At 57.9% G+C, this 10,404-nt stretch overlaps 1 protein-coding gene across 1 annotated transcript in view; it reads left to right on the top strand.

Moving 5' to 3' along the window:
- The first annotated feature begins 5,498 nt into the window (after window positions 1-5,498).
- CASKIN1 (CASK interacting protein 1) overlaps window positions 5,499-10,404 on the top strand; it is a 14,033-nt gene continuing 9,127 nt past the window's right edge. Inside the window, exons 1-14 of the mRNA XM_005869366.2 lie at window positions 5,499-5,624; window positions 5,848-5,897; window positions 6,004-6,101; window positions 6,302-6,447; window positions 6,527-6,622; window positions 6,750-6,880; window positions 7,355-7,463; window positions 7,553-7,661; window positions 7,749-7,843; window positions 7,963-8,080; window positions 9,121-9,222; window positions 9,323-9,411; window positions 9,488-9,572; window positions 9,658-9,749. Of these exons, the coding sequence (XP_005869428.2) occupies window positions 5,514-5,624; window positions 5,848-5,897; window positions 6,004-6,101; window positions 6,302-6,447; window positions 6,527-6,622; window positions 6,750-6,880; window positions 7,355-7,463; window positions 7,553-7,661; window positions 7,749-7,843; window positions 7,963-8,080; window positions 9,121-9,222; window positions 9,323-9,411; window positions 9,488-9,572; window positions 9,658-9,749 (1,431 nt within the window). The 5' untranslated portion in view covers window positions 5,499-5,513. The remainder of the gene's footprint in view (window positions 5,625-5,847; window positions 5,898-6,003; window positions 6,102-6,301; window positions 6,448-6,526; window positions 6,623-6,749; window positions 6,881-7,354; window positions 7,464-7,552; window positions 7,662-7,748; window positions 7,844-7,962; window positions 8,081-9,120; window positions 9,223-9,322; window positions 9,412-9,487; window positions 9,573-9,657; window positions 9,750-10,404) is intronic.

Genomic DNA, 10,404 nt, shown 5'->3' with positions numbered 1-10,404 from the left:
CCTGTAGGGGCGCGGGCAGGGCTCTGCAGGATGGCACGTGGAGTCTGGGGACCCCACTCCCTACACCACCCCCAGGAACTGTATGTAAGCCAGGGAGGCCCCCTTCCCCTCTCTCCAGGAAGGATGCCGAGAACTGAGACTGCCTCGGAAGGTGGGAGGTATGTCCTTGAGCCCCAGAGGGACCCTCCTGCGGCAGAGCCTGCTCTGTGCAATCAGAGAGCTGCACAGCTGTGCCTTGCAGGCACACATACCCAGGCTGGCCTTGCCTTCCACGCCTAGTTGGGGCTGGCTTCAGGGTCTCAGGATTTCGAGGAGACTGAGCCTCGAAAGCAGGTGGAGGGATTGAGAAGTGGAAGGCAAGGTCAAGACTTCCACCTAGTGGTCGTGCCACCTTGTACATAAACAACTCCAGCTCCCCAAGCCGCGTCTGCAGGACGGGGATATTGGAGGTGCCTGTCTCCTGGCATTGTCGTAGGAATAGTGAGGGAGCGAACATGGAGCTCAGGCTCTTACTAAGTGCTCAGGAAGCACTGACTGGGACCATTTCCTCAGCCCAGGGTGGGCAGGCCAGGGAAGTGGGAGCGTCAGATTTGGAGGTTCCTCCTCCCATCTACTCTGGCCCCTTGGGGGAAGGTGTGGGGACTTTTACCTTTACCTGGGTCTCACCTGGGTCTCTACCTACACCCCTGCCTGGACTGGTCTCTGGGCTCTGACTCACAGGAGCGGGCTTAATAAGTCAGACGGAGAAATCCCTCCATGAATTAGCTCAGTCGTCATGACAACGCTGGCCTGCTTTGGAGTAAGATGTATTTTGATTCAGCAAAGTACAGCTGGAGTTTGGGCCATGGGGTGGGGGGCACCCAGCAGTGCTCCGTAGGGCCCACTAGACTCCAGAGGTATTTTCATAACCTTGTTCCCATGATCTCCTTCCTGTGCTGGCACCTCCCCTTGGCCCCAGCCCCCCAGAGTGGCCCCAGGCTCGGTCAGCCCCCCATCCCACCTTGAAGGGCGCCTCCCTTTACACACACAGGAACTAGCACCCTTAGCAGTTGTCTTTGAGGGGAAGAAGGGAAAATACTGGGTGTGGGGGGGGCTGGCCTTATGCTGGGCGGGGGATACCCTGTCCTTCTTTCTGGCCCAACTCTCCCTTTCTGAGTTTCCTGAAAATTACAGGCCAGTGCTCCTGCGTTCTCTCACCTTGGCCCACTAATCGTTCCCCTCCAGCATCTGACCTAGAGTCCCCTGCCTGGGGGCCGTTGGAAAGGGGGCTGGACTGGAACTAAGAAAAGTGGTAGGTGGCAAGCACTGGCCCTGCTTCCCTGGAGAAACTGGGAGGGTACCTTGACCCAGGGAGGCCATAGGGCTCAGCTACTCTGAGATGGGATCGGAGGAGACCAGGACCACATCCCTGTAGGGCAGTGGTTCTCAACCTTCCTAATGCCGCGACCCTTTAATACAGTTCCTCATGTTGTGGTGACCCCCAATTTCATTGTTACAAATTGAACATCATTAAAGCATAGTGATTCATCACAAAAACAATATGTAATTATATATGTGTTTTCCGATGGTCTTAGGCGACCCCTGTGAAAGGGTCATTCGACCCCCAAAGGGGTCGAGACCCACAGGTGGAGAACCGCTGCTGTAGGGGAAGAAGTAGCTCCGTGGGGCGGCCTATAAGAGGCCTCTGTAGTTGGAGGAGCATCTGGGCAGAGGGGTACCGGGAGGCCATGAGGGTGGGAGCGGGGCGGGGCCTCTGCAGCCTTGAGTTTGGAGCTGACCTCAAAGGTAGAGATGGTTCCAGGAGAGCAGTTAGAGGTCAGAGGTGATCAGAGACTGAAGTCATGTGGTGGGGTAGGTGGGGTGGGGGGCGAAGTTTATGCGCTGTTACTGATGCGAAATCCATAGGCTCAGTGCCCTTGTGGAAAGGGAAAGGGGGCGCCTAAGACTTTCAACTTGGTCCCCACTTGCCCCCTTATCCCACCCTTACCCAGACCCCGCCCCCCCCCCGGAGCCGTGCTCTGCTCCAGCTTCATTCAGAGCACCTGTCGCCACCTGGTTCAGCCTCCCAGTCCCATGCAGGGTTCAGTTCTGGGACCTTCCTCCGTGCTCAGTGTCTCCCATAGGAATCAGGTGACTATTCCAAAACCTCAAGCTCCCCTCCATCCAAGTCCAGCTGTTTTCCTCTTTGAGGAGACCAGTGGCAGGGAGAAGGGTGAGATGACCTTACCCTGATGCCCCTCCTTATGGGAGAAGTGATCCCCTTTGGGATGGAGACTCCTCCTCCACTGGCAACCGAGTCACTTCCTGGGCCTTGACCTCCAGCCCCTCTGAAATTTCAACAAGTATGGACCTGGCTCAGCGGCTGCCTGGAAGGCATCTGCTGTGGGAGGGAGGAAAGGGGGCTGGATGGGAAGTCTTGCTGGAGAAGCTGAGAACTGGCTACTAAGAACTGGAACTAAGAAAAGTGGTAGGTGGCAAACATTCGGATTGGGAAGGTGTGTGTGGAGATTCGGGGCGGGGGGGTTGAAAATGTCCTGAGTGTGATCCTGGACAGAGTGGGAGGTCCTACAGGACAGCCATGTCTCTCTCCCCCCCCCCCTTAATTCTCACCTGAGGATATTTTTTCATTGATTTTAAAGAGAGCAGAAGGGAGGGAAAGAGGGAGGGAGGGAAAGAGAGACGGAGGGAGAGAAAGAAAGAGAAACATCAATGTGAGACACATCGATTGGTTGCCTTCGGCACGCACCCGGCCCACTCTAGCCACTGAGCACACTGGCCAGGGCATCACTGTCTTCAACGTAATAAGGAACTGCGGCACAGGGCCCAGTGCAACATGGGTGCCTTGTCCAAAATTCAGAATTTAAAATAGCAGTGTGAGTGAACAGCTGCAGATATGTGCTCTATAATAGGCCAGAAATAAGGGAGGTTTCAAAGTTAAGGAATAAAACATCTCATCATTTGTATTATATCTCTTTATTTTTTTAAATACATTTTATTGATTTTTTACAGAGAGGAAGAGAGAGGGATAGAGAGTTAGAAACATTGATGAGAGATGTGAGAGAGAAACATCGATCAGCTGCCTCCTGCACACCCCCTACTGGGGATGTGCCCGCAACCAAGGTACATGCCCTTGACCGGAATCAAACCTGGGACCTTTCAGTCCACAGGTCAACGCTCTATCCACTGAGCCAAACCGGTTAGGGCTGTATTGTATCTCTTTAGTCAGAGTTATCCTAATATACAGTGGGGCCTTGACTTATGAGTTTAATTCATTCCGAGACCGAGCTTGTTAAGGAGCTCGTTAACTCAAATTACTCTATCAACTCAATGCAAAAAATCGGCTTAGAGACAGCTGGAATCTCAAAAAACTCGTTAGTCTGGACACTCGTAAGTCAAGGCCCCACTGTACTCTCACATTGCAGCTTCTAAAAAAATTGTTCTAAGAACTAAAGACAGCACTCTGTAAACAGATAAAAGTATTGAGCATAAAAAAAAAAAGTATTGAGCATAATGTAGGCTTAGAAATACCATAATATTTATTAGGAAAAGATTAGTACATTTTCCAGAGATTTCCCTTTGAGTCAATAAAATTTTTCTATGGGAACAACAACCACAACAACAAAAAAAGAATTTAAGATAACGACAAGCAGAGCATCCAACCAGATGGGGGGCCCTTCGGCGCGACTGTGCAGGTCACATGCCTGACACTGGCCCTGCAGGTGGACAGAGTGTGGGACCAGGATATGACTTCAGTCTCTGATTTACTGAGCGCCTTGTATGTATGTACCCGGCGCTGTTTCGGCCACCAAGGATCCAGCAGTGAGCAAATAAAACCTGGTCCTCTTGGAGCCAGCAGTTCAGTGACGGAGATGGACCATGAACCAGGTCAATGGTGGTGATGGGGGCTAAGGAGAAATCTACAACAGACCTGGGGTGGGTGGGGGGTTACTGTTTTAGATGGGGAGACCAAGCAGGTGACATGTGGGTAAAGACCTAAAGGACATGAGATAAGGAATCCTCGGAATAACTGGCGGAAGAAGAGCCTCACACATGTATGTAACATGTGCAGTTTCAGTGGCAGGGTGGCCAGTGTGTTGGAGTGCCCTTATGTGGCTGGAACGGGTGCTGAGGAAGTCCAAGGGCTGCATTATGCAGAGCCACTGTCCAGCGAGACGGGTGCTGTTGGGGGGTCTTCCGGAGAGGAGCAAAGGCATCGGATGGGATCGTGTTCTAACAGGGCTCCCGCGGGGATGGAGGGTGGACTGAAGGGGGCCAAGGGGGAGTGAGGGCACCCGTGGAGAGGTGATGGCAGTGATTCCTCTAGAGATGCTGGCCTGGCCCAGGGTGGTAACAGTGGCGGTGGAGAGAAGTGGTAAGATCCTTAGTGTACTCGGAGAGTGTCTTAAAGACAGAGCCAGCAGGATTCACCGATAGAGGAGATTTAAGGTAGTCAAGGAGGGACTCAGGACTGACTTCCAGGGTTTGGCCTGGACCACTGAGGAAGGGTGGCATTGCTGCCGAGACAGATGGATTTCAGCACCAGCAGTGTCTGAGCAGAGGGCAGGGGCAGGGAGGGGTGAGGCCTCTCTTCCTGGAGCCTCTGCTCTGGGCAGGAGAAGCCCCCATCACTGGAGGGTGTGGGTGGGGTTCCCATAGAGCTAATATTAGTCATCGCCGCTTACTGAGCCGACTCCTTGCCGAACGCTTCATGCTTTCTGTCTGGAAACGTCCTTAGGTCTCCGAGGCCAGCCTCGTTAGCCCCGCTCGAGCTCATTGCCGAGGCCATAGGGGTAGTATGAGGGGCAGAGGAAGAGTTCGGATTTGGGCCTGTCTGACTCTGTGCGCTTTGTGGGCCACTGGGGGACCTACACCCTCCACTGAGCTGCGCTGCAGCAGCCCCTCTGTGCCTCGACTCCCTTGATTCCCTGTCCTTGGGCCCCCCTGCCCCCATCCCTGCCCTGGTCCTGGACAAAGGGGCTTCTGTCCTGCCAGCCCCTCCCTCCCTCACAGAGCAACTGACCCACAAATAGGTTATGTAACCATGGCCTCGACAGGCAGGGGCTTGGCCTGAGTCTGGCTGGACCTGAGCCCACGGGGAGGGTGTCGGAGGGCCCCCCTCCTTTTGGCAGGCAGCTTCTGGGGGCCCCAGGAGGAGACTAAAGCCCGGAAGGGAGGACTTGGGCCCCTCGGGCTCCCAGTGGTGAATCCTAGGACCTGAGTGTGCCCCGGAGCATGTATACGAGGTGGCCATTCTCATGTGGTCACTCAGAGGCACTGGCCCAATCGCCTTCCTTCCCTTCCTGCCCAGCTGAGTGGGGCTCATCTACACTGGCCAGCCCCAAGGCTGGGCGTGGGGGAGGCTGCATCGTGGAAAGGCAGATCTTCCCTCAGAGATACCCTCATTTCTGGGTGTCCCAGCCTTCCCGGGCCACCCCCAGCCCATCTGGGTCCTTCTGAAAGACAGATTGGGCCGGCTCTCTCCCTCCCACTGTCGGCCGGGGATACGTGCGCACATGTGTGTGCCTGTGTGGGTGCGCCGTCCTGGCTTCTGTCCGCAGGCAGGGCCAGGCCTGAGACCTTGGACCTGTGAGCCTCCCAACATCTTAGTTCAGTGGGAAACCAAGGTCTAAAAAGCTGGAGCTGAGCGCAGGGAACAGAGTTGAGTGAATGAATGGATGAATGTTTTTTAGACTAAACACTTAGATAGCTTTGGCTCTGAGCCTGCCAGGGAGCCAGCTAGCACCCTCTGCCTGCTTTTAAGCTGCTGGAGTGGGCTAGGACCCAGGCTGACTGCAGGAGGGGCTGGGCAGAGCCTCCCTCACTTGTGTCTCCTTCCCACTCCCAGAGCTCCTGGGCTCCACCAAGAAGATCAATGTCAACTTTCAGGACCCGGATGGGTGAGTTCTCAGGCAGGGCAATGCCAGATGGGATGGGGGCAAAAGGGCTTCTGGGGGAGGCTGGGTGCCTGAGTCCCTGCCCATATGTGTTTGTCACCTGTCCCAGCTTCTCTGCCCTGCACCACGCGGCCCTGAATGGCAACACGGAATTGATCACCCTGCTGCTGGAGGCCCAAGCTGCCGTAGACATCAAGGACAACAAAGGCAAGGCCTGGCAGGGACCTTAGAGCAAGGGGATGGGTTGAGGTCAGGGGTCCCTTGAGGACTGGATGGTTCTTCAATTGAGGTCTCCACCCAGGGTCTCTGGCTGGGTCTAGGCAGGTCCTCATGGGCTCTGCATCCTAGAGGTCAGGGGTGGGCTCAGGGTGAGAGACCAGCTCCCAGTGGCTCCTGCCTGCCCCCAGGCATGCGGCCACTGCACTATGCGGCCTGGCAGGGCCGGAAGGAGCCCATGAAGCTGGTGCTAAAGGCAGGCTCAGCGGTGAACATCCCATCAGATGAGGGCCACATCCCCCTCCACCTAGCGGCCCAGCACGGTCACTATGATGTGGTGAGGACCACCTCGGGGGTTGCGCGTGTGGGAGGCGTGAGCCTGGCAGCACGGGGCTGACTGCACTCTGCACCCGCAGTCCGAGATGCTGCTGCAGCACCAGTCGAACCCGTGCATGGTGGACAGCGCCGGGAAGACGCCTCTGGACCTGGCCTGCGAGTTCGGCCGTGTTGGGGTAAGTCTCCCAGGAGCTGAGAGCCACTCCATCTGCTCTGCTGCCTCTTCTGGGGTTGGAGTCGGGAACAGACCTGCAACCCCCTGGCCTGTTTCTGGGTGCCCCCTACTCTGACCCCTCCTTCAAGGTGGTCCAGCTGCTCCTGAGCAGCAACATGTGCACAGCCTTGCTGGAGCCCCGGCCGGGGGACACCACCGACCCCAATGGAACCAGCCCCTTGCACCTGGCAGCCAAGAACGGCCACATTGACATCATCAGGTATGGTTCTGTGGGGGTGGGGTTCCCAGCTCTGGGGCTCTGCTCCTGGCTTGCTGATAAGATGGGAGCAGTCTCGGAGCTGTGGCCTCTGGATGCCACGGGCACCTCCAGCTGCCCACATGAGGGATGTGCTAGAAGGGGTTGGGGAGTGGGCATCGATAGCCACATAGCCTGGGCTCTGTTGCAGTCCTGTCACTCGCTGGGTGACTTTGTGGATACACTTAACCTCTCTGAGCCTCAGCTTTTCCATGGGCCTCACAGCAGTACCAGTGGGAAAAGACGAGATAGCTGCTGTGAAGGGTTAGCACAGGGCGGGCACTTCCACAAGTGCTTCGTCACTGTCAGGTATGTTGTCAGGGAGATGGGTAGGGCTGGTCAGTCCTTAGGCCCTTGGAAATCGGGGCTCAGCTTTGGGGTGCTGGGGCCGAGGGCTCCTGCTGTAGGCCCCGCCTGCTCCCCCTGCCTTCCCGCCAGACTCCTGCTCCAAGCTGGCATTGACATTAACCGCCAGACCAAGTCCGGCACAGCCCTGCACGAGGCTGCGCTCTGTGGGAAGACAGAAGTGGTTCGGCTGCTGCTGGACGTGAGTTGGAGGCCCAGGGGGAGCTGAGTCCAAGGCAGGGTTGGGAGAACGGGGTGCTCTTGACAGACCTCACCCCCTGGCCCACGCAGAACGGGATCAATGCCCACGTGAGGAACACATACAGCCAGACGGCCCTGGACATCGTGCACCAGTTCACCACGTCGCAGGCCAGCAAGGAGATCAAGCAGCTGCTGCGAGGTGGGCCCAGGTCGGGCAGGGGATCTGGAGCGGGGCCTGGGCCAGGCTGGTTCGAAGGACTGGGGAGTCTACCTCCTGTGTCCCCAGAGGCCTCGGCGGCTCTGCAGGTCCGGGCGACCCAAGATTATTGCAACAATTATGACCTGACCAGCCTCAACGTGAAAGCCGGGGATATCATCACAGTAAGGATGGCCTGGGGCTGTGGAGCTGGGATGCTCACCCCACATTCCCCCTCAGCGATTGGGGAGCCAGTTGACCCAGAAGCCTCCCTGCGTGTGCTCTCCCCACCTCATCTGGCCAGGTCCTTGAGCAGCACCCAGATGGCCGATGGAAGGGCTGTATCCATGACAACCGGACAGGCAATGACCGGGTGGGCTACTTCCCATCCTCCCTGGGCGAGGCCATCGTCAAGCGAGCAGGCAAGTCCTACCCAGGCCTGGGCTTGGGGGCCAAAGGAAGGAAGTGCACATGTGTGTTGGATGGCAGGGCAAGGACCGAGCTCTAGCCATGGCTGGGTGTAGGGTCCAAAGTGGTGTTCAGAAGTGTGTCCTGCCAGCTGTCTCCTCAGTGTCCTCATGCCCATTCCTTCATTTATTCAACCGACATTGCACACTGACCACTAGGAATAGATGGCGACTCAGATGGATATCGGTCCTGCTTTCAAGGAGCTTGCCCCCAGGGAGGGAGGGGAGCAGGGGACAATGAATTAACCACAGAATGAAACACACCAGCCAATGGCAGAGAATGTGGATGGAGACCTGCTTTAGATAGGGTGGTCAGAGGAGGCCCTGAGAAATGGGAGGGACTGGCTACAGGCAGAGCAATCCAGGCAGTGGGAACCATGTGTGCAAAGGCACTGAGGCAGGAAAGACTGTGATATGTGTAAGGGTCCATAGGAGGCCAGCATGGCTGACGCAGAGTTAGGGAGAGGGAGAGGGGTGAGGACATGGCCACAGGGCCATGGAGTGGTTTCAGGCAGGGGACTGGTGAGATCACAGAGATGGACAGGTGGGATAAAGGAGAGAGTGGTCCAGTTAGGCGATGCGGCTAGTCTGCCCATCTAACTGGACCACTAGTTCTCCTGGGGTGGGGAGCCTCGCCCCAGGCTCCTGGGTGCCTCTTTCCTCCGCCCTGTTCCCCTGGCACAGAGGAGGTTTCACCCTCTGGCAATCTGCACCCCTCCCCCCAACAGGACCGCAGGGCCACTGGTAAGCTGGCCGGATAGCCTGGCGTGGGCTCCTCTCTGCCACATGCTCCTGCTCTCCAATGTCCCGTGTGGGGAGGGGGTCTTCTAAGGGTCTCTCAGGGCAGGAGGAGACTGCTGTGCCGACCCCTGAGGCGTGCGTGTGTTGGGCCTCTACCTAGGCTTGGGGCTGGGCCAGGGGACGCCCTCCTTTCGGTGTCTGGCTCCCAGGCCTGGGCTGGTCCAATACTCAGGGAGGCTATGGTTGGCCCACAGGTTCCCGAGCAGGTGCTGAGCAAAGCTCACCTCAGGGAGGCAGCTTGCCGGGACCCTCTGCACCCCCTGAAGAGATCTGGGTGCTGAGGAAGCCTTTTGCAGGTAGGTGGGGGCCTCTGGAGGGCGGGGCAGCAGTACTTCCGCAAGGCTGCTCCCAAGCGAGGCGGGACCAGCGCTGGCTGATGCTCCCTTGCGCTGGCAGGTGGAGACCGCAGTGGCAGCTTGAGCAGTGTGGCTGTTGGCCGGAGCAGCGGGGCCCACACCCTGCACGCAGGCTCTGAAGGGGTCAAGGTAGGTGGGGTGGTGCCGGGGCCGGGGCGGCCTGGGCCCAGAGCAGCGCTGGCCAGCTGATCTGTCTGGGTTGCAGCTCCTGGCAACAGTGCTCTCCCAGAAGTCCATCTCCGAGTCTAGCCCCGGGGACAGCCCCGTCAAGCCTCTGGAGGGCTCAGCAGGTAAGAGCAAGGAGGCAGCACTGCTGTCCTGGCTGACAGGTAGCCTTTGAGCAGCCCTTGGCCCACCGTGCCCTCTCATCCCCAGGGGCGGCCAGGTCCCAGCCTCCAGTGGCCCATGCTGGGCAGGTCTATGCGGAACTGCCGTCCAAGAAGCTGGAGCCGGCATCGGAGGGCAAGGTACAGGGCCTGGGCTGGCAGCAGGGAGGGGTGCCCGGGGCAGCCTGCCTGGCCTGGCCACAGTACAGCCGGGGGCTCTTGACAGGCTAGCCCCCTCTTTCTGTCTGTCTCAGTCTGTGTGTGTAGGTGTTGTCTATTGTGTGGGCTGTGCGTGTGAATTAGTATGTGTGAGAAGCGTGCACAGGTGTGAGGTGAACGAGGGTGTGCATGTGTGTGTGGTGTGACTGTGAGGCGGGCACGTGTGCATGTGTGCGTATGTATGAAATGGCACGAGTGAGACCAGACGAGTTGTGTACATGGGTGAGGTGGGTCCTGTGTGCATGCTTTGCGTGCTGGGGAAGGTGGGAGCTGCCAGCTGAGTCCTGCAAACTTCTGGGCAAAGCTCACCTTCCAGGGAGTGAGGGGCAGTGCTGAGGCCCCATCCTAGAGCCTCACCTGGGGCCACACTGCAGGGTGTCCCTGGTGCAGGAATGGGGGGGATGGTCAGACGCAGCTGAGCCTTCCCGGTGGAGAACACAGAGCGATGCTGCAGTGCCATGCGGAGCTCGAGACAGCGGCAGCCAGGACCACAGAGTGAGGAGGGAGCACCGGTGCCAGACTGACTGGGGCCTAGCTGCACGTGGACCGTGGACGGCAGACTGAGCTGACACAGAGG

This window comes from Myotis brandtii, unplaced genomic scaffold (genome assembly GCF_000412655.1).
Source record: "Myotis brandtii unplaced genomic scaffold, ASM41265v1 scaffold292, whole genome shotgun sequence".
In the NCBI taxonomy this organism is placed as follows: Eukaryota; Metazoa; Chordata; class Mammalia; order Chiroptera; family Vespertilionidae; genus Myotis; species Myotis brandtii.
Note: the sequence above shows the minus strand (reverse complement) of the source record. Positions and strands in the feature narration are given on the sequence as shown.